This window comes from Dendrobates tinctorius, unplaced genomic scaffold (genome assembly GCF_039654945.1).
Source record: "Dendrobates tinctorius isolate UK_male_01 unplaced genomic scaffold, ASM3965494v1 ptg000087l, whole genome shotgun sequence".
Taxonomy (NCBI): domain Eukaryota; kingdom Metazoa; phylum Chordata; class Amphibia; order Anura; family Dendrobatidae; genus Dendrobates; species Dendrobates tinctorius.
This window is the reverse complement of record NW_027361755.1, coordinates 1,034,312-1,058,196: the sequence shown is the minus strand read 5'-3', so window position 1 is coordinate 1,058,196 and position 23,885 is coordinate 1,034,312. Positions and strand designations below refer to the sequence as shown.

The 23,885-nt window shown below is 50.2% G+C and overlaps 1 protein-coding gene across 4 annotated transcripts in view; it reads right to left on the bottom strand.

The window, feature by feature from the left end:
• SNX9 (sorting nexin 9) overlaps positions 1 to 23,885 on the bottom strand; it is a 555,224-nt gene that overhangs the window by 434,972 nt on the left and 96,367 nt on the right. For 3 of the 4 annotated variants that reach the window (XM_073585703.1, XM_073585702.1, XM_073585705.1), the window contains exon 2: positions 21,716 to 21,802. The exons of the other annotated variant lie outside the window; for it this stretch is intronic. In XM_073585703.1, the coding sequence (XP_073441804.1) occupies positions 21,716 to 21,802 (87 nt within the window). The remainder of the gene's footprint in view (positions 1 to 21,715; positions 21,803 to 23,885) is intronic. 4 annotated transcript variants of the gene reach the window in all.

The following is a 23,885-nucleotide window of genomic DNA, read 5'->3' as shown; positions in this document are numbered from 1 at the left end:
TGAAGTCCAGAGGTTGTAGGGCTAAACTCCACCGCAGCAATCTGGCGTGGTCTCCAGGGACCCGATTAAGCCAGACTAGGGGATTATGGTCCATTAGGAGGGAAAACTGTCGTCCATACAAATATGGTTGCAACTTCTTGAGTGCCCATACTACCGCCAGGCACTCCTTCTCGATGGCCGCATAGCTTACTTCACGGGGCAGTAGTTTCCGACTCAGGTAAGCTACCGGGTGTTCTTGGCCGTCCGGCCCGACTTGGCTTAATACTGCCCCAATCCAAACATAGAAGCGTCTGTGTGAACCAGGAAACGTTTAGTTGGATCGGGTGCGGCCAATACAGGGGTATTGGTGAGGGCATCCTTTAGTTGGAGGAAGGCTTCCTCACACTCTGGGGTCCAGGTTACCTGGCGGGGTTGGTTCTTACGGGTCAAATCAGTGAGGGGCTTGGCTACGCTGCTGTAATTGGGAACGAATTTCCTGTAATACCCCGCTGTCCCTAGAAACGCCATGACCTGGGTTTTAGTGCGTGGGATGGGACATTTGGCTATGGCCTCAATCTTGGCTGGTTCTGGTCGCTGTTTACCACTTCCCACCCAATGCCCTAAATACTGAACCTCTGCTTTGCCCATGTGACACTTGTTTGGGTTCAGGGTGATTTCAGCCTGGTGGATCCTGTCCAATACTGTCTCTAGGTGATTTAGATGCTCTTCCCATGTCGCACTGTAGATGGCGATGTCGTCCAGGTAGGCACAAGCATAGTTCTGGAGACCATCCAGAAGCCGGTCAGCCAGCCTTTGGAAGGTCGCCGGGGCATTCTTCATCCCGAATGGCATAACTCGAAACTGGAATAAGCCGAACGGGGTGACAAAGGCCGACTTGGGAATAGCGTCAGGACTAAGGGGAATCTGCCAGTAGCCTTTGCATAGATCGATGGTGGTCAAATACTTTGCCCCCGCCAGCCGGTCTAACAACTCATCCACACGCGGCATGGGGTATGCATCCGTCACTGTTTTCTCATTGAGCTTACTATAGTCTACACAAAACCGTGTAGTCCCATCCTTCTTGGGCACTAACACTACGGGAGATGCCCAGGGACTGACTCTTCAATGACCCCAAAACGCAACATCTCTTGTATCTCTTGTCGCATCCCCTCTCGTACAGACTCAGGGATGCGGAAGGGGTTTTGTCGCAGGGGGGTCTGATCCTGGGTCTCAACCTTGTGTTGTGCCAAGCGAGTGTACCCCGGTCTCTCTGAAAACATCCTCTGTCGCAGCCTCAACAACGCATCCGCCTGCTGTCTCTCCCGGGGGCCTAGGTCTTCACCCAAGTGTACCTGGTCCCATGTTTTAGACTGAGTCCTTTCCCCTAAGACATCCGGCAAGGGAAGTCCGGCTAAATCCTTTGCTTCAGGTGCACAGATGGCCACTATCTCTTCAGGGCGCTCCCGGTAGGGCTTCAGCATATTCACGTGGAACATGCGGATAACCCTCGGGTCGTCACAATCGGCGACATTATAGGTTGTGTCGGCTATTTTCCCCACTACCTGGTAGGGCCCCTGCCATGCAGCTTGAAACTTATTCTGCTTACTGGGCTCTAACACCAGGACCTTCTGTCCCATTTCCAAAGTGCGCTCTCTGGCCCTCCGATCGTACCATATGCGCTGGCGCCACTGGGTCGCCTGCATGTTCTCACGTACAGCCTGAGTCAGCTCCTGTAGGCGGTCCCGGAATTCCAGCACATAGGGTACAATAGTTACCCCTTCTATGAGGCCCTCCCCTTCACAGTGTTCCAGCACTAAGTCTAGGGGTCCCCTTACTCGTCTCCCGTATACCAGCTCGAACGGGGAGAACCCCGTGGATTCTTGGGGCACCTCCCAATAGGCAAACAGGAGGTGTGGCAAGAATTTCTCTCAGTCCCTGTGGTCCTGGTAAAAGTCCCAATGAGCTTTAATGTCCCGTTAAAGCGTTCACACAACCCATTGGTTTGCGGGTGGTACGGGGCGCTTCTAATGGACTTTACGCCGCACAGCTTCCACAGTTGGTTGGTCACCTCTGCTGTAAACTGGGTACCCTGGTGTTATGAATGAGTCACCGGAGGAGGAAAAAACAAAAATACAAGCTAAGTCCAGAAAACCGGAGAGGTTGGTAGCTAGCGGATTGCAGACCCCTGATCCTAATCACAACAACTAACAGTAGCCGTGGGGTGTTCCTACGGTGGTCCTAGACACCTCGTTCACAGCCGGAGAACTAAATAAACCTAAAGAAAGGGGAAATCTAAACTGCCCCAGAGCAGACCCCAAAGCAATAGACAGCCCCCAACATGAATTGACGGTGAAAACAGATGAAAACACAAACACAGACAGAAAGACAGGCTGAGCAAACGATGGGGCCCTCACTAACTAGATAGGACAGGAAAGCAACTGTCTGCAATCACGCAAAAACCCTGCCAAAAATAATGTCCAACACGTCTGATAGAAAAAGCCCTGAAGTCACTAGACTTCAAAATCACTATCAGCACTCAGGTATATTCTGAAAACAGAGCAAAGAGATTAACTGATCAGAGACAAAAAATGGAGTTCAGCCAGTCCCAACCAGGGCTGGCTGAACACAAACACTAACTAAACCAGACAAAATCTCATGGAATAATAGCAGAGCAAAAACTTAGCTTTAGTAGACAGGACTAAACTGGAGGCCAGAGCTCAGAGCAGAGAGGATCACCAGCAACCCAGCAGGGCGTTGGCGGCCTTATATCCACTCAGATTCCGGATGTCCAATCACACTCCACCTGTTCAGATGACAGGTTTTTCCCATCCAAATCAATTTCACTACCTCCTTTCACCAGCAGAGGGAGTTCATCGGACATCAAAGGTGAAGGAGAAAATGAGCTCATAACACCTGGTCCGAGATAATCTCCCGGGGAAATCCAAACCGTGAGAAAACCTGGAGCAGGGCGGCCGCCACCGTCTCTGCCAGTATGTTAGGTAACGCAACCGCCTCTGGATACCGTGTGGCATAATCTACCACTGTCAATATATACTTTTTCCCGGACGGACTGGGTTTGGCTAACGACCCTATCAGATCGACCGCTACTCGTCTAAATGGTTCCTCCACAATGGGAAGGGGGCGTAATTTGGCCTTGCATCAATCCCCCCTCTTGCCAATGCGCTGACAACTGTCACAGGTCTGGCAGTACTGACGAACATCATAGGTTACCCCCGGCCAAAAGAAGTTTTGTGTCTTGTAACCCTCTTTTAACTGAAACAAAGGTAATTCATTATTTAATACCTGCATTTCCCCTTTGTGCCTTTTTTTCCTCTCCACCTCTCCCACCCACTAGCCTGAGAGGTGCTTTTTTACAATATTCCTCTATGCCTTTAATATATTTTCTTTTACGCCTTTAATATGTTAACGTACACCTGTCTAACCATACAACCCCTGCTAAAATGGCAGTTACATTATTGTTAATTACAACTGTCACATATGAACTTCTCTTAAAGGGAATCTGTCACCCCTTTTTTGAGATATCATATAATGATATCATTCAATTGTGTGTCACATAAGGATTCTCTTAGTACTTTTGCTTCCCCCTGACCCCGCACCTTTCATGCATAAATACCTTTTTTTATATAGGTTCAGATGTATGTAAACTGCCACGGTCCGGTCCGCTGGGCGGGGCTTATTCACCTGCTCCCTCCCTGTCTTGCTCTACGCATTTCTTCTTGTGTAGAGCAAGACAGGGAAGGGGGGAGCAGTTGAAGAAGCCTCGCCCATCGGACCGGACCAGTTTACATACATCTGAACCTATATAAAAAAGGTATTTATGCATGAAAGGTGCGGGGTCAGGGGGAAGCAAAAGTACTAAGAGAATCCTTATGTGACACACAATTGAATGATATCATTATATGATATCTCAAAAAAAGGGGTGACAGATTCCCTTTAAATGCCAGTAGTCTTATTACTCTATTATCTGGCTGCATTTTTCTGACATACTATGTACCTGAATCACAATTGGGATTTCTTTGATATTTTTTATGCTTCCGTTTTTGTTAATGACTAAGAGGAGGGTCAAACGTCGGGTGTTTCAGTTGTATTATACCATTTAAGAATTCTTATTTCTGGCATTTATCTTGGATATTTTTGTTGAATAAACTTTCACTGTTGCAAATTACCTATTAGAGTGTGCGGTGAATTATGGTTCTTTGATTTAGGGACTCTAGTAGTCCATTTCACCAGTACTTCGCTTTTTTGACATGAGTGCACACCAATTTTTTTCCTTATTATGGTTATATTTGTGGCAGCTCCCATGAAAGTCATAATGGAGGAGTTATTACTGCTTTTGTTAAACATTTACTGTGCTAAGGTGCACGTTTAATGATATCATCAATTGGACTAAGGTGCTTGTTGTGTTTATAATTTTCACATACACTCCAGATGTGAATATATATCCTTGATAAATTTGTTCAATTTTTCTGTGGTTTATGAATGGAAATATAAGGATAAGACAGCAAACTATTTATGAGTGCCACCAATGCCACATATGTTCTCTATTGTTTTTAATTAACTATCTTGGGGGGGTCAGGGTCTCCTTAGTTGTAGGAGTGGCCTATGTATAGTAATAAGGGTCCCTTTATTCATTTATCTTGAGAGGGGAGACTCTTTAGTGACTGTAGGGTATATCTAGGGACCATAGGCGCAGTCATCATCGAGTGGGGGCACTAATACGCTTTCCCCTAGGGTGCCAACCTCCGCAATCAGAAAGGTGAAAGCATAGGCACTATACTAGGGATTCCTTAGAAATCGCCAAGAGGTTGGGTTGGTTTTACACAGTACTTGTTTTTTTGTGGTGTGAACCACTGGATTGGTGGTGTTTTAAAGGGAAATAATAAAATGGATCTCTTTTATGTGGTTTCTTCATGATTTTTGTACTTGATTTGATACCCTGGTTTGCTATATTTTTTATTAAATATATGCGGTTTCCATACAATAAAAGTTTTATTACAAGGAGATTATCACTGCCCAGACTGCCCGTTCCTTGTGTTAAAGTGATCCGACCACATAACCTCCTGTGATAAGTAGCTCACTGTCAATAGACAATGAACACAGACAGCTGTGGTGTGGGCAGGGTTTTCTTTGAGCTCTGCTACTTGCTACATCTAAAAACGCATTGTCACAACTGCTGCACCCAGTAAACTAAGCAATCCATCAATGGAATCAGGATCTCTTTTCCTACACTACTTTCAGATGAGGGGGCGCGTGCTGCAGACCACTGATACCCAGGAAATTTATTTTTCCATTAGTTTGCAGGACACTGTCTAAGTGGCTGACATTTTTATATGCAACAGGCTTATATGTTTCACTGTGATTGATTGGATTTATTTCACTTATTTCCATGCAATTCATGTAATTCAATTTTGGAACCAGCTATTCTTTAAACATTTTACAACTTCACTCAGCACTTTGCATTTTATATTGCCACACTGGTTTGAGGTGGTCACTCCAATTTTAGGAGGTGGTTTTACATATAATATTGTTCTAGTATTTTTCAAGTTTTTGCACAATTAGTTGTCCCGAATTGTTTTCTCACTACGTTTTTAGTTATTCAGCTGCTACTGCATACACATTTTGTTGCATTATGAGGCAAGCTTATTCTGGGGCTCTCTTTTTACTCATAACTATTTTTATTCTATTGTTATACAGCTGAGTAGTATTTTATTCCTGGTGAGGCGGTCATTAGACATCATATTTTATTATTTATTTTTATATTATGTGTTAATATTTGTGCGGGCACCTCATGTGTTTGTAGTACCATTTACCACTATTAATAATGGTATTTTATTCGTAACAATTTTTATATTTGTCCTATTATTCTTTGACCTTAATTTCGGGATTTTCTCTTTAAGTTTATACTAATTTCCGAATGGTCTTCCATTCCTCCTATGCAACAGGTCTAACAGTTTAGCTTAAGAAAAGTTTTTTTTAAACAAAATGGCACCGGCATCTGCGCAGTAGCATCTAACTCATGATAGATGCTACTGCGCAGGTGCCGCCGACACCATTTTGATGGAGCCTAGTTTTTTTTTCTTCTAGCAAAATGGCACAAGCGGCAGTAACATCTATAGTGTTCAGATAGATGCTACTGCGCAGGCACCATCTTGATGAAGCCTAATTTTTTTTCTCTGTCAAAATGGCACAGGCAGCGCCTGCACAGTAGCATCTATCGAAACACGATAGATGCTATTGCGTAGGAGCTGCCAGCAATATTTTGTTGGAAAAATTAAAAAAAATTAAACCAAACTATACGTGTAAATAAAACAAAAATATGCATATTATCCCCTGTATCATGCTAATGTGCTGCCTGGCTGATGAATAGATTTTTTTTTTTCCAAACCATATTATATTTACTAGGTAAAATAGGGGGCAAGTAAAGGGTTAAGGGATCAGTGACCTGTCACAAGACATACAGATGAATACCTAATCAGAGCATCACATGAAGACCACACACAGGCCGCCCCGAAGCACAAGAATCTCATTAACTGAAAATAAAGATTAAACAACCACAAGACGGATATCATCAACCAAGGTATCATTAATTAGTATAACAGCGCTAACCCGATACTGTCTGTAGTTTAATGAGCAAAATCCTACTGACAGGCTCACTAAGTTCACTCAAGGTGTTTTTGCAGCTTTTATATGCAAATTTTCAGCTGCATTTTGAAGCACCACCACCAAAGTCTATGAGATTTCAAAAATTTTGCGCACACAGCTTGTTTTTTGTCATCAGGATTTTGTGCTTCGCACTTTTTTTGCACAATGCATTATGTCACTTTCATCATTTTTTAGCGTTTTTCACCCACTGAAATGAATGGGTGGTGGAAAACAGGGATTTTGTGGAACTCATCGTAAAAACCTTTTCTCCAAGACGCTCATTGGCGGACACAGGACAGTGGGGTGTAAGCTACTGCCGCCAGGAGGCTGACACAAAGTGATTGCAAAAAAAGGTTAGCTCCTACTCCGCCAGTGTTCACCGTCGCCTCGATTGCAGGCGAAACCAGTTTGGTGCAAAAGCAGTAGGAGATCAACACGAAGACAAAATCAACCTTAATGCCGGTAACATCATGTCTAGAAAACCCACCTGACATAGAAAAAAATGCATGATTAGTAAAAACAAAACAAAAAAAGCCAACTGGCTAACAGGGTGGGTGCTGTGTCCCCCAATGAGCGTCTCAGAGAAAAGGATTTTACGGTGAGTACCACAAAAATCCCTGTTTCTCCTTCACCTCATTGGGGGTCACAGGACTGTGGGACGTCCTAAAGAGGTCCCTGGGTGGGAAGTAGACTCACCGGTCCAAGCTATACGCACCTCCTGTCTAAAGGTGCGCCACCGCTGTTTGGAGAATCCATCTACCCAGGCTTGCATCTGCTGAAGCCTGAGTATGGACATTGTAGTGTTTCGAGACTGGACCAGGTTGCCACCTTGCAAACCTGCTCTGCCGATGCCTGGTGCCGAAGAGCCCAAGAGGCGCCCACTGCTCGAGTTGAGTGTGCTCTGATCCCTGCTGGAACAGCTGCGCCTCGGATGCGGTAGGATTCCTGAATCGTCAGGTCGAATCCACCCGGCTATGGTCGATCTTGAGGCAGCAAGCCCCTTCCTGCGATCCTCGGGGAGCACGAACAGCATGTCTGTCTGACGAAAGGATGCCGTCCGTGACACGTACCTCCTGAGAGATCTCACCAGATCCAACGTATGATAAGAATTTTCCACACGGTGTACCGATGCAGGGCAAGACAATGTGAAATGAGAAAACGACCTTCGGCAGAAAAGGGGGAGCTGGCCTTAGAACCACCTTATCCTTGTGAAAAAAAATCAGAAACGGAGCTCGGCCAGCTCAGAGACCCGCCTGATCGATGTTATAGCTACGAGGAACACCACCTTCCAGGAAAGGCATGTCAAAAGAGACATCCTGAAGTGGTTTAAATGGAGCTTCCTGGAGAACAGCTAAGACCAGGTTAAGGTCCCAGGTGTCCAGAGGGGACCTATAGGGAGGTACCAAGTGTGAGACCCTCTGGATGAAGGTCTTAACCTGCAGATTGGTAGCAATCCTGTGCTGGAACAGGACGGATAATGTCTCCTGAGGGAACTTGGAGCTAAACCTGAGTCTAGGCCAGACTGGAGAAAGGCTAAAATGTTGGGAATAGAGAATCTCAGTGGAGAACACCCGCGGTCCCTACACCATGTGAAGAAAATCTTACAGGTGTGGTGGTAAATACTTGCTGAGATGGGCTTCCGGGTGCTAATCATTGTAGCAGCCACATTGCGGCCAAACCCAGGCTGCGTCAGAACCCAAGATTCAACGGCCAAGCCGTCAAACACAGGGTCCCTGAGTTCGGGTGGTAGATCAGGCCCTGGGAAAATCAGGTCTGGGCACTCTGGCAGCCGCCGGGGACATCGGCAAGAAGCTGCATTACGTCTGCGTACCACGCCCGACGAGGCCAATCTGGGGCCAGCAGAATCACTGGAACCCCCTCTGCCTTGACCTTTTTGATGACCCTCCAAAGTAGTGGCAGCAGGGGAAATAGGTATGGGAGGCGAAATTGGTTCCATGGTAGAACCAACGCATCCACGGCGATTGCCTGCGGGTCCCGGGACCAAGACAAATGCGGGCACTTTGGCGTTCACTCTGGAGGCCATCAGGTCCACATCCGGAGTTCCTCAACGTTGGCAAATCTGTTGGAAAACCTTGCGGTGTAGTGACCATTCCCCAGATGGAAGACCCTGCCGGTTGAGGAAGTCTGCCGTCCAGTTCTGTACGCCCGGGATGTGGACCGCCGAGATCACAGAGTGGTTTCTCTCTGCCCAGCAGAGGACATGCCCCACCTCGTGCATGGCCGCCCTGCTGCAGGTGCCACCCAGATGATTTATGTAAGCCACGGCCTTGGCATTGTCCAATTGAATCCAGACTGGGTGGCCTGCTAGAAGATGATGAAAATGTTGCAGTGCCACCCGGATTGCTCGTATATCTAGCAAGTTGATCGGGAAGCGTGCCTCCTGCGATGACCAACGTCCCTGGGTCGCATGATGGTGAAAAACTGCTCCCCAGCCGAGGAGAATGGCGTCGGATGTGACCACCAGCCAATGGCCCGGGGGAAAAGGTTTTCCCTGAAGAAGGGAGGAACTAATTGTCCACCACCCGAGTGCCTGTCTGACAAGCGCAGACAACCGTGACCAGTGGTCAAGAATAAATGGGTTCTTGTCCCAGAATGCCAAGAGGGCGTGCTGCAGGGGACAAAGATGGAGTTGGGCACACGGAATCGCTTCCATTGCTGCCACCATTTTTCCTAAGACCCTCATGCAAAAACGAATGGTATGAGGGACTGGTTGGCGAAGTACCCAGACTCCCTGCCGGAGAGCTAGGGCCTTGTCCCGAGGGAGAATTACCAACCCTCGGGAGGTGTCGAAGATCATCCCTAAAAAGGAAATCCTCTGGGCTGGGACAGGGGATGATTTCTTCAGGTTGACTAACCACCCTAAGCGGGAAAGAGTATCTAGCGTGATGTTGACGCTCTCCTCGCATGCTTGATATGAAGGGCCTTTGACCAAGAGGTCATCTTAGTAAGGCAAGACGACTATGCTTCGGGAGTGCAGGATGGCCATGAAGACTGCCATGACCTTTGTGAACACTCTGGGGCGGTAGCTAGCCCGATGGGCAGAACGGTAAACTGAAAATGTAGGCCGTTGATAGCGAAACGTAAACATTTTTCTGATGTGGAGGGAAAATGGGGATGTGCAGGTACGCGTCTTGGATGTCGATAGAAGCCAAATATTCTCCCCGTCTTATGGCAGAGATGACCGAGCAGAGAGACTATCAGGAAATGTCTGACCCTGACAAATCTGTTCAGAAGCTTTAGGTCCAGAATGGGCCTCACAGTCCTGTCCTTTTTGAGGACCGTGAACAGGTTGGAATAGAACCCCTGAAATCTTTAGTTTTCCGGTAACGGAATAACACCGTTGTGCCGGAGCAATTCGATGGCCTTGAACAAAGCCTGTGCCCGAGTTTCCATTTTTTGAGGACGAGAAAGAAAAAAAAAAAATCATCTTGGGGAGTGCTTGACAAACTAACTTGTACCCTGCGGACACCAGCTCTGTTACCCATGTGTAGTGTACGACGGAAAGCCAGACATAGCGAAACCAGAGCAGGCAACTACCTACTCTGCTGGTGTCGCCCAGAACTTGCCTCGAGTCATTTGGCTGAAGATCTTTGGGACCTAAGTCCCCTCGATCTGGGCTGGTGGGATCGCATTCTCCCCAATGGGTTGGCTCTATATGAGATTTGTTGATCCCTGTCCTGGTTGGGGTGACCTGGAAGGACGGGGTTGGTCGCTGCAGCCCACCCGGGGTTGCGAAAGGACCGAAACAGTGTCTGAAGCTGGTGACAAAACGAGTGTTTAATCCCCCCTGTGGAGTCAGAGATAAGCTGGTCTAACTTCTCATCGAATAGGCGGCCGCTCTGATAAGGTAAAGAAGTTAAGGACTTTTTCGAGGTTGAATCTGAATGCCAAGTCCTCATCCATGGAGCCCTCCTAATGGAAATTGCATTCGCGGCAGCGAGTGCTGTGCAGCTAGCCGCATCAAAAGATGCATTAATCAAGTAGTCTGCGGCCAACGCAATCTGATTAGCCATCTCTGCTACCTCCGCTAGCAGATCCCTGCCCTGCAAGACTCTGTTTAATGATTCTGACCAAGAAACCATGGCCTTGGCTACCCAAGTTGCTGCGAGACGGTCAGTGGGGTCTTTGATAGAGGAACCATTAGTTATGGACAACAGGGTCTTAGACGCCAAGCGCGACACGGGTGGATCTACTGTCGGGGATTCTGCCCATTTTTTACGGAGATCAGGGGCACACGGGTATCTTGCCTCGAGCGCTTACTGGCCTGAGAAACGCTTGTCTGGCCGTTCCCTCTGTTGCTGCACTATGTCTTCAAACTCTGGGTGAGTGGCAAATACTCTATGAGGCCGTTTGACCCGCTTAAATGACACCTTGTGACCAGAGGCCAGGGTGGATTCATTGTCAATCCCCAGGGTCTGGTTGACGGCCTCGATAAGGTTGTCCACTGTTCCCTGGTAACCCGGAGTAACTAAAGCCCCCGTTACAAACAGCGATATCGCTAGCAATATCGCTGTAACGTCACTGGTTTTGTGACGTAGCAGCAATATTGCTAGTGTTCTCGCTACATGTGATACTTACGTCCGACCGATTCCCCCGCTGCTCATCGCTGGTGGCGCGAGAACGTCCTGGACCATTTCTCGTCAGGCGCTCCCTGCTGGGCTTCCTGTGGCGCCGACGAGCAGCGCGTGGAGGCGGGCGGGAGGACGTCAGGATCACCGCGTCTGACAGGTAAGTAGCGACCCCCGACCCCTGCTATGTCGCTGGTGAGATCTGCCTGTGTGGCAGCTCACTAGCGACCACTTAGCGATGCACCAGCGATCCATATCGTTATCGGGATCGCTGGTGCATCGCTAAGTGTAACGGTACCCTAAGTGAAGGGGCTTGTCTGAGTCGTAATCTGAGCATTGCTCATTATCGACTACTGGTGAGGGTGAGCGAGAGGCAGAGCTCCTGGATGCTGAGGCACCGGACGGACTGGGAGACGCTGTGGGTTCGTTTCCCCTGCGTCTGCCTAGAGTAAGAGCGGCCCCTGCAGGCCGAAGGCTCCTGTGAGGTGGAGGACCCCTCTAAAACATGCGAGCTGCTATCCCTGCCCCTATTTGGGGCTTGAAGGGACTCGATTGCTCTCGTAAGCGATGCCATGGACTGCGACAGACAGAGCCCATTCCAGGGGACTAGATACACTGGGCTCCTGGGCACGTTAGGAATCGCAGGCTTCCAAATTTGCTGGCTTTGTGGATGTGGAAAGGTGGACCGACAGCAGCTGCACACAGCGTACAGAAACGTGTGCGTCTTAGTATTTCTGGACATGGTGGCCCTGCTAGGTAATATATCTGAGGAAAGCAAAAACGCTTAGCCTCTGGAAAAAAAGGGGTGGCCTTCCTCCTTCGGGGGTAGTACTTACCCCGGTCCTATAACCCCTTAGGAGTCCAGCCTGCTGAAAAGCTGCTCTCAATTCAAAAAAGTGCGCCTCAGCGCGTGGGCGGGCCCACCGGAAGAGGCGACCGCCGGTGACGTCATGGGGGCTGAGTTTCTGCCCGTAGCCTAGCGCCGGCAGAAGCTGGGGACTAAATTTTCTTCGCCTGCCCGAGGCCCCTGGGGCGGGTTCGCCAGAAGTAGACACATAGCGGGGGGCGGGACTTCCCCCGCGGCCTAGTGCCGGCAGAAGCTGGGGATTAAACTTTCGGCGCCCGCCCAGACTCGGGCCTGCCGAAAGCAGATGCCTGAGCAGGAATGGTGCTGCAGACCGCCACAAGCTATGGGAGCGCATGATGGCACCCATACTCGCCCGGGATGTGGCCACCAGCTAAGACGACTGCCCGGGGACCTACAGGAGCCCTCCCAGCCCACCTACTTCCACGCCTCACCCCTGGATGCTCCAGCTGATCTCCTCAGGTTGGGGGGGGAGGGGGAGGGGGGCTGCCTAAAAAAAAAAAATTCAAGGAAGGTGCAGGCACCCTAACTCAATCTTCCCAAGGGATGAAGAGAGGGACTGTCCGCCTCCTTCCACCACCACAGTCTTTGCATTGGTGGTGCAGTGGGGGCTGCACGGACTGTACCTGTGCCTCTGTGCAGCCTAGGGTTTCAATACCTTAGGGTGGTCAGGGCTGAGTCCAGCATCATGTCCCACGTTGCGGGAGAGGATACGTGGAGGCGACACTCCAAGTGCTCGCCCGTTGTTGGTTTGGGGAGATCGGACCCTTTCAATAGGGTCCGTCGCCCCTGTCTCATCTTCAAAAAGGAAAGAAAAACAGATGTGTGCCTCCTACGGACACTAAGCATGAACTGGTTTCGCCTGCAATCGAGGCGAGGGTGTATACTGCGGAGGAGGAGGAGCTAATCTTTTTTTTCAATCACTTCGTGTCAGCCTCCTGGCGGCAGTAGCATACACCCCACAGTCGAGTGTCCCCCAATGAGGCGAAGGAGAAAACACTCAAAATTGCAGGTTTCATATTCTGCTGCGTTTTTTTGTGCCAAAACCCAGTTCTATAGAATAGGATATTTTTTCCCCAACACAAAACGCATAAAAAAAACACAGCAAATAATGCCAGAAAAAAAAAAAAACAACAAGAAAACAAACAAAACCTGATTTTTTTTCCCTGCTGCTGCATTCCTGCCAAGAGATCAGGTTTTGCTGCAGAAAAAACGCTGAATAAACTCCTAGTGTGAACTTGCACTTAATTTGGAAATAGAAATTACTCCCTAATTAAAGGGAACCTGTCAGCAGCATTGTGCCGAGTAACCTACAAACAGTGTCAGGTCGGCGCCATTATTCTGATTACAATGATACCGTGGCTGATGAAATCAGTCTTGAGGTTGTTGTATAATCTTTATTTACAGTTTTGTGATGATATGCTCATACTTCGGGGCGGCCTGTGGGCAGGGGTCTTCATGTGGTAGTGTAGGGAAGGTGACCTGACGGACGGACTAGTCAGAGTGAAGAAAATAGGTATTAGACCTACCGGTAATGATGTTTCCAGGAGTCCATCCTGACAGCACCATGGAGGACGTCCTCCTCCTCCTTACAGGGACAGGAAACACACGAGAGGTTAAAGGTCACGTCCCACCCCCTCTTCCTCAGTGATTTGACAAGTACCGCAAGGTGAATGATGCTAATAACAGTTTAATGAAATAATCATATTACAGCATATGACATAACATAATACAACATAGTATAACATAACAGGGAGGGAACTACCCGTGCTGTCAGGATGGACTCCTGGAAACATCATTACCGGTAGGTCTAATACCTATTTTCCAGGACGTCCACCTGACAGCACCATGGAGAGTACCAAAGCACCTCCTCAGGGTGGGATTACCGCCTGGAGAACTTTTCTCCCGAAAGCGGTCTGCTGACCAGCCAGCACGTCAAGCTTATAGTGCTTGCAGAATGTATTTAGATTGGCCCAGGTTGCTGCTCTACAGATTTGGTCAACCGAGGCCCCCGCCCGTTCCGCCCATGAGGCTGATACCGCCCTTGTAGAGTGGGCTTTTATGGACCCTGGCGGGCTAACGCCTTCGGCTTGGTAGGCGTCAGAGATTACCGAGGTAATCCAGCGCGCGATAGACGCCTTAGAGGCTTTCTTCCCCTTATTTTTACCCCCAAAGAGGATGAACAAGTTTGGGTCGATGCGCCAGCTATTGGTGGCTTCTAGATAGTCTAGCACCGCGCGCCTCACGTCCAGCGAGTGAAGGCGCTGTTCTTTTTTATTACGGGGATTGTCGCAGAACGATGGTAACACTACCTCCTGGTTTAGATTCTTTGAGGAGACTACCTTCGGGGTAAATGCCGGGTCTAACCTTAGGATTATACTATCCTCTCTTATCTGTAAATATGGGTCCTTAGTGGACAGGGCCTGGATCTCCCCTATTCTTTTGGCCGTGGTAATGGCTACTAGGAAGGCCGTTTTACGGGTAAGGGCAGAGATGGTTATTTTCTCGTCTAGAGCATAGGGGTCTGTACAGAGAAACCTGAGAACCAGGCCCAGGTCCCAAGGCGGGGTGAGCTGCCTAATCGTGGGGCGCAGGCGCTGCGTGGCTTTTATAAATCTTATTACCCAGGGATGTGAAGCTAGCTGGTAGTCGAAGAAGGCGCTTAAGGCTGAAATCTGGACCTTTAGAGTACTAGGTTTAAGGCCTTTATTAAAACCTGCCTGCAAAAAACTTAGTATGCTAGGGAGGTCAGGGCTGCCTGCCACGAGATCGGACCTGCCGCCTTCCAGACAGAATCTTTTCCATATCCTTCTATAGATTGCGGATGTCACCGGTTTCCTACTGGCCAGTAGGGTGGATATGACCTGGTCCGACAGTCCTTTTGACTTCAGGATGTCCCTCTCAGGATCCAAGCCGATAGATGAAGTCTTGCTGGGTTTGGATGGTAGATCGGGCCCTGGTGGATGATGTCCTTCCACAGGGGTAGCTCGACTGGATTTCCGACTGCCATGGCTCCTAGAAGGGGAAACCAGCTTCTCTTTGGCCAGTATGGAGCGATCAGCATCACTCGCGCGTGGTCCTCGCGTATCTTCCTGAGCACTGCCGGTATGAGGGCCAGTGGCGGGAATGCGTAGGAGAGGGATTCTCCCCAGGTCTGACTCAGGGCATCCACACCCTCTGGGTGGTCCGTCGGATTCAGGGAATAGAACCTGGGGACTTTTGAATTCTTTCGGCTTGCGAAGAGATCTATGCTGGGGGTCCCCCAACGCTGACAGAGATGGTTGAAGATCTCTTCGTTCAGTTCCCATTCCGTCGAGCGGATCCGTTGTCTGCTCAAGTAGTCTGCTACTTCGTTTTGGGAACCCTCTAGGTGTACCGCGGTCACTGATTGGACTGTTCTTTCTGCCCAAGCGAATATTTTTTCCGCTAGGTCCTGTAGTGGTTGATGTCTGGGCCCTCCCTGGTGCTTCAGGAATGCCACTGTCGTCATATTGTCGGATAGAATACGGACGTGACGATTCACTAGTATCGACCGGTTCCGCCGTAGCGCTCTTCTAAAGTCTCGGGAGAGTGTCAGTCGACGCTCTGCCTCCTTCCACTCCTCCTGGACCATCGTTTTGATGTGTTCACTTACAGGGAACACTACCTGTCTCCGGGCCACCAGTCCTCCGAACATTAAGTCCTGTCTGGACTGTGGTTTAGGGACCTCCTCTATCTGCATAGTATCTCTGACTGCTTGGACCAACCCGTCTGTGTCCTCCAGTCTGAATAGGTATTTCCTGCTCTGATCCTGTCTATCCCCCCGGATCTCGCCTTCTTCTCCCTGATCCGAATCCCGGAATTCGGACTCCTCACTAGGGCTTTCTTCCGACTCTGGGTCCGCTTCCCACCTTGGACGTTTGCGACTCGGCCCTGGGCTGGGAGACTGACGCCGTGCGAGGCTGGATGTAGAGGCCCGAACTTCCTCCCTTATCAGCGATCTCATTTCGGCTAGGAGGGATGGCTGTTACTCGCCTACGACCCTTGAGGTACAGGGTCCGCATAGGGTCTTGCTATATGCGTCTGGCAGCTTTACCCTGCATACTGGGCACTTGACCGATTTGGAGGTGGCCTTTGCCGGGTCCTTCGTCCCCGAGGGGGATTCTGTCGGGGCTCCCCTCTCCTAATAATACAGAAGGGGCACCTATTCAGATCTGGGTTGGGGTAATGGGCGGGGGAGGGTGGTCTGCGCTATGCGCACTTACCCCTCCACCTGCTGGAGCGACCCCTTCCATCCTGGCGCAGTCACCGAAGCTTTCTCCCTGGTTCTCCAGAAGCGCGCTCTGCCTTAGGAGCACGCGATGTGGACCCCCCAGGCGAGCGGTCTGTGGTTCAGTGGCGAGTCTCGATAGCGAGCGCTGTCTGGCCTTCAGGGGCGAGCGCTCAGTGGCTGTCAGAAGCGCGCGCCAGGATTCAGGGGGCGGCGTCTGACGTCACCGGATGTGACGCGCGGCCTCTCGCGCTAGGCCGCCTCCCCCACTTCCTGTTCTGCGCGCGACTATGGCGGCCTCCTCTGTCCTGCGCCGTGGGGAGCCTCTGTCAGCGTCAGACTGCCGCTTCGGCCTCTTTGCCTGCAGTGGCGGACTGCGGGGGCCTCGTTCCTGCCTCCCAGTGCCGCTGCGCCGGTCGCCCGTCGGTGCCCGCCTCGCCTGCAGCCTGCGGGGAGCCGACCATCACCTGCCATGCGGTGAGTCCTTGGAGCCGAGAGCCTCCCATAGGGAGGAACGGTTCCCTCCAGGAGCGTCGTCCTGCTCCTGGCCTTTGGGGCAGAGGGACTCCCCCCTGGAGAGTTTCGGCCCCGGGACCTCTTGACAGGGGAAGGCTTGGACTGGCCGTACGATCCCCTGAGCCCCTCCAGTAGCTTCTCGTGTGTCCCTCCGTGCAGGGACAGGAAAAACACTGAGGAAGAGGGGGTGGGACGTGACCTTTAACCTCTCGTGTGTTTCCTGTCCCTGTAAGGAGGAGGAGGACGTCCTCCATGGTGCTGTCAGGTGGACGTCCTGGAAAGATAGGTTTGCACAGTGTAGGTAGGAGATCAGGTTTTGCTGCAGAAAAAACGCTGAATAAACTCCTAGTGTGAACTTGCACTTAATTTGGAAATAGAAATTACTCCCTAATTAAAGGGAACCTGTCAGCAGCATTGTGCCGAGTAACCTACAAACAGTGTCAGGTCGGCGCCATTATTCTGATTACAATGATACCGTGGCTGATGAAATCAGTCTTGAGGTTGTTGTATAATCTTTATTTACAGTTTTGTGATGATATGCTCATACTTCGGGGCGGCCTGTGGGCAGGGGTCTTCATGTGGTAGTGTAGGGAAGGTGACCTGACGGACGGACTAGTCAGAGTGAAGAAAGATAGGTTTGCACAGTGTAGGTAGGAGACAGTGATTACAGTGGGGAAACAACTAGAAAAGTGTAGTAGACGTGCAGTACCTTGGGATGACCATTAGATGGCAGGGTGGAGTGTGAGCAAAGGACTTTACAGCAGCTTAGGGCTTTAGAAACCGTTGGTCATGGGGGGCGTGGTGACAGTTAGTGACAGTTTCAAGGAACCGGGGAAGTTATAAATTCTGAGGGAGGGTTCCAGAAGATTCCAGTCCCCAGGGGGAGCCCAGGTGACAGGAGGACTTCGCCAGTCTGTGTGCCCTGAGGAGAATCCGACCAGGGGGACTGAGGAGAGGAAACGTCAGGGGGGTGGTCCTGACAGGGAAGGACCGCAGCAGAGACAAGGCTCTGGGTGGAAGACACCGTATGTGTAACGACGAGACTGATTAGTAAAGTGCTGTTGGTGTACGGGCCTAAGGCGGCCACAGTAACCGAGCTGTCAGGATTGTCACAGTGTGAGACGGGACGTGACGTGTAAGTACGTCCCTTGTGTAACATACGGTGTTGGAGCGGCCCTGAACACGGAGGGCAGAGAGAGATATCGCGGTGTACCGCGAGGACCGTCAGTCGGACGGTGTGAAATAAACTTGGACCTGTTGCACCCAGAATCTGCCTCATCGTGTCTCTGTATCATCTCTGCGCGGTAAGAAGTGGGATCACCCCCCCCAGCTCGGCACCCCACCACCGACCCTACATTTGGCGTAGTCGGCAGGATCACCGCCGCTAATACCTCATCCTCTGCGGCAGACCTGCCTCAAGAAATGGAAAAGGACTTAGTCTACTCAGTCTGGAATACAATTATCAGTGGATTACAATTTGTTTACCAGTGGATTATAAATGAGGAGCGCAGTGACGAATCTGTGTGGCCAGTAGAGAATCCGGGGCGGTACCAGAGACAGTGCAGTATGGCAGCGCTCCTTCAACGCAGAGGCGAGGTCCGGGTGTTCGCAGTAGTTCCGAATGGATTGGGACCCCCTCCAACGTACCCCCTTGGACAGCAGTATGTGTCCGGAGGCCGACGTTTCCAAGCATTGGACCCTGACAGGTGGGTGGAGAGGCCTGCCAACGCTCAACCCCGCAGAGGGAGTGACACCGAAGAAAAGCCTGGGAGCGACTGTTTGGCGCCACTCGATTGCTGCCCACCGGACGGTATGAGACGCTGCGGAAGTCGGGGTATTGGCCGCCTAGAATGGCAGTGGCGGCAGGAGAACGAGCTGAGACAGAAGACGTCATCTTCGGGTCCATGGGCAAGAAGAGGAATCTGTGCGGAGCCCGTGCGGAACCAGAAGGAGCGGCCGCCATTGATACCAGCGGAGAGTCTTCCCGCGGAGCCCCTGAGCCTGGAAGCTGGGCCCGCTGTGCAACGAGTTGGAGAGCGGAGGCTGCGGGATGAGCCGTGCGGTGGTGTGACGGAGGCCGCGGCGCCGGGGAAGGTGAGAGTTCCCCCGGCCCTGCCGGCAGCTGCACAAGCGGCCCCTATCATCTCGCCACAACACGCAGCCTCCAGTGTATCGGAAGGCCCGGCTGCGGAGGGCCCTAAGCTATACGCGGAATTGAGCAAGGCCCTCGCTCCCGTCCCCGAGCCTTCCCGCCCAGAGTCCCCAGGGCGGAGCTTATTTACAGAAAGCGCGGTTGCGCTCCCTCGACCGGTGTCAGCCTCATCGCCCGAACCGGCCGTTACCCCGGCTTTGCTGGGAGTTGTGGCTGCGGCCTACCGGGTGGCCGCGGTGAAGCCAGTATTGGAACCGGCTGGGGTCTGTTTATCGGGCCCTGTGGACCAGCCCTCCGGAGTCCCGGCTGCTCCTATCCGCTACCTGGCCCCAGTGGCTGCTGGGCCACAGATACCATCGGCCGCCTCTACCCCACACCCTTTCTCGGCAAGGTCCCACCCATCGGACTCTGGGACTGGTGCGGTACCCTCCGTTTGGGTTGCGGAGGTTATTAAGGGAAAGAAGACACGGGAGAAAGCGATTTGGAAACAGCTGCATGACAAGGGGGAGGCTGGCATGGCGGAGAAGAGATCGCAGGGGCGGCTGGTATACACCGACCTCGAGAAGGGGTACGGTTTCATCCGTGATAAGACTGGCCAGAAAGTGTATGTAAACGTGGCCTCTATACGGCATGGCCGGGCTCTGGAAGTAGGGGACTTGGTCTCTTATTATAAGGAATACTGCCCCCGCGGTTATTATGCGGTGGCAGTACTGGCGGAGCCTGAGCAAAGCGGACCCCCGTGAAAAAGGACTGATATGGACACTCTCGGTTCCCCCAGGAGTTCCACGGCTGTGGAGCCCTCACCTCTGTCCATTGAGAGTGGTATAAACTGTCAGGAGTTCGATGCACCGTTGTGCAGATTATAGGAACAGTTGCATTTAAAAAAAAAAAAAAGTTTTGTTGTTGTTTAACGGATGCAACTATGTTTACCTGACAGAACGGGGATATGGAAAGCGGAGGAGTGTCCAGGTCCAAGGAAGGGGGGAGGAGGAAAGGAGTACTGGCGATGTTTATTGTTGAACGTTGAGTTTTAAAGCAAAAGAAAATGAAAAAAAAAAAAATCATATAAAAATGGGTACTTGTGCTATTATAAAGTTGTTTATTGTATAATATGCCAAGGTAATATGCAACAGGTCCGAGTGCGGGAAGGTCCGAGGGACCAAAAGGAAGAGTTGAGATCCGGTAGGGATCTAAGAGTTGAGGTCTGGGAGACCGGGACGCCGACCATGACATGTAATTGAAAGAAGGAAAATGAATGGGAAGATGTGAGAAAGACAGCCGTCCTAGGTCAGGTCCCCAACACCACGGACACCCCTGAAGAAGGAAAGGCGGGCGCCGGCAATGATCTGGTAGGTGAGTGGCCTCGATCATGGCGTACCGGATAGTGAAAGGTAACAGTAGGGGAGAGTAGGGGAAAGATACACGCCGTAGAGAGAATACGGGTGTACCTTGCCCAATTTGAAAGACGTTGTCATGTGGCGTGCGCGCTGGTGAGTAGCAGTAGGCTGCTCAGAGCATAGTGCTCCCAGTATGGTTCGGCCCCCGCAGATAGTGGGTTTGGCTCAACTTCTGGTCCGACAACAGAATGTAGGTGTAGATTCAGAACGACGAAGGCAGGGATGACGATTGTCGAGGACGACAATGGACAAAGGAAGGGGGAGTGTAGGGAAGGTGACCTGACGGACGGACTAGTCAGAGTGAAGAAAGATAGGTTTGCACAGTGTAGGTAGGAGACAGTGATTACAGTGGGGAAACAACTAGAAAAGTGTAGTAGACGTGCAGTACCTTGGGATGACCATTAGATGGCAGGGTGGAGTGTGAGCAAAGGACTTTACAGCAGCTTAGGGCTTTAGAAACCGTTGGTCATGGGGGGCGTGGTGACAGTTAGTGACAGTTTCAAGGAACCGGGGAAGTTATAAATTCTGAGGGAGGGTTCCAGAAGATTCCAGTCCCCAGGGGGAGCCCAGGTGACAGGAGGACTTCGCCAGTCTGTGTGCCCTGAGGAGAAACCGACCAGGGGGACTGAGGAGAGGAAACGTCAGGGGGGTGGTCCTGACAGGGAAGGACCGCAGCAGAGACAAGGCTCTGGGTGGAAGACACCGTATGTGTAACGACGAGACTGATTAGTAAAGTGCTGTTGGTGTACGGGCCTAAGGCGGCCACAGTAACCGAGCTGTCAGGATTGTCACAGTGTGAGACGGGACGTGACGTGTAAGTACGTCCCTTGTGTAACATACGGTGTTGGAGCGGCCCTGAACACGGAGGGCAGAGAGATATCGCGGTGTACCGCGAGGACCGTCAGTCGGACGGTGTGAAATAAACTTGGACCTGTTGCACCCAGAATCTGCCTCATCGTGTCTCTGTATCATCTCTGCGCGGTAAGAAGTGGGATCACCCCCCCCAGCTCGGCACCCCACCACCGACCCTACAGTGCTCTGATTAGATATTCACCAGCATGGCTTCTGTCAGGTCTCTGATCCCTCAGTGACCTGCCCCCTATTTTACAACCTGACTGACTGTAGGTTACTGCGCACAATCCTGCTGACGGGTTCCCTTTCTTACATTTAAGTGAAAACTTTGTATATTGGGAACTGTCACCACAACCAGTTATACAGTGAAGGTATCCGTTATAACTGTATTGATTAGGTATTACATTAAAGCAATAACATTGACCAGTAATAGAAAAATTAGCTTTTTCCCACCTTATTTGTTACTGTGATAATTTCTCCTTCTTTTACTGTTAGCTCATTATTCCCAGGTTCAGCGACAAAATCATACAACACTTTAGCCTAGAAGTGAAAAGAAACATGGGCATGTTATTTACTGCAAGAACAAGTGCTGATAATGATCCACCCATTTCAAATTACCGTAACTAAAGGCCCCGTTACATTTAGCGATGCACAGCTATCCCGACCACGATATGACCCGATCAGGATCGCTGGTGCATCGCTAAATGGTCGCTAGTGAGCTGCCAAACAGGCAGATCTCACCAGCGAAGCTCGGCGGTCGTTACTTACCTGTCAGACGCAGCGATGGTGACCGTCTTCTGACCGCGTCCATGGCTTGCTCGTCGGCGCCAGCAGGAAGCGGACGAGAAATGGACCAGGAAGATCTCGCGTGATCAGCGATAGCCAGCGGGGGGGGGCGGTCGGAGGTGAGTGTCACATGTAGCGATATCGCTGCTGCGTCACAAAATCGGTGACGCTTTAGCGATATCGCTATATGTAAAAGGCCCTTAACCCCTTAATGTCTATGGACGTGCACAGTCCGTCATGGCAGGAGGTAACTTTCAGCACCATGACGGACTCTGCACGTCCTGCCTTTGAACTGTCACTGCATGTAAACACGCAGTTTCAGTTCAGTGCCGACAGCTGACTATGACAGCTGAGAAGCACAGGAAAGGGGGCAGGGATCCTTGTACTGCGTCCCTGCACCCACAGCGCTGTGATTAGTCAGTCAATCTGACAGACCAAACACAGCAGTGATCAGCAAGAGAAGCTGAAATTTGAGCTTCTCCTTGCCTGATCAGTGTAGGAGCCCAGCGCTGCAGTGGCTGAGCCTCCTGCACTGACAGCTAGGAGCGGAGCCCCTACCGCCCCTGGCTGTTAACCCCCTCACTGCTGCGATCGAGCATGATAGCAGTGTTCAGAGGGGGAGGCAGAGGGTAGGGGGCTCCCTCTGCCTCAGGTCGGTGTCCCTGCGATGTAATCACGGGGCCCGACCTGTGCCATGATGACCCCGAGGTGTCATGACAACCTCCGGGTCATTTACCTACAGAGAGCTGGTGAGATCATGCTCACAGCATGGTGTCAGCAGCTCTCAGCATTGGTATAATGCATTACAATGCTGGAGCATTGTAATGTATTATACCTAAAGTGAAAGTCCCATAAAGGGACAAGGTAAAAAAAAAAACATTTTTAAAAAAAAAATGCAAAAAAAAATAAAAATTCCCTAAAAAAACTCCTAAAAATTACACATTTTTATGTAAAAAAAAAAATAAATAAAACAAAAAAAAAAACACGTTTGGTATCACCACGTCCGTAAAAATCCCATCTATAAAAGTAGCACCCTAGTTAACCCGTTCAGTGAACGCCATAAAAAAAAAAAACTCAAAAAAGTAGCAAATTATACTTTTTCCAAGCAGTATCATCATACCGCTTGGAAAAAGTGCAATAACACGCGATCAAAAAGACGAATATAAATAAACATGGTACCGCTGAAAACGTCATCTTGTCCCTCAAAAAGACGAATATAAATAAACATGGTACCACTGAAAACGTCATCTTGTCCCGCAAAAAACGAGCCGCCATACAGCATCATCAGCAAAAAAATAAAAAAGTTATAGCTCGCAGAATAAAGCGATGCAAAAATATTTTTCTATAAAAGTTTTTATTGTGTAAAAAACACCAACACATAAAAAAAAACGATATACATGTGGTATCGCTGTAATCGTAGTGACCCGAAGAATTAAGCTGCCATACTAATTTTACCACATGCTGAATGGAGGGGGGGGGGGGGGGGGGGAAGCATTCCTAAATTGCTGGTTTTTGTTCATTCAAAAAATGAACAGAAAAATCAGAACAGAAAGCGATCAAAAAACGTTATGTGCCCGAAAATGGTACCAATAAAAACGTCAGCTCTTCCCGCAAAAATCAAGCCCACACGTGACTCTGTCGGCCGAAATATGGAAAAATTATAGCTCATTGAAGATCATTTTTGTGGAAAAAATATGATTTTTTAATTTTACGGCTCTACATTATAACCTTCTGTGTAGCCCTTGGGGGTTCAAAGTGCTCAACACACATTTAGATAAGTTCCTTGGTGGGTCTAGTTTCCAAAATGGGGTCACTTATGGGGGGGGTTTCCACTGTT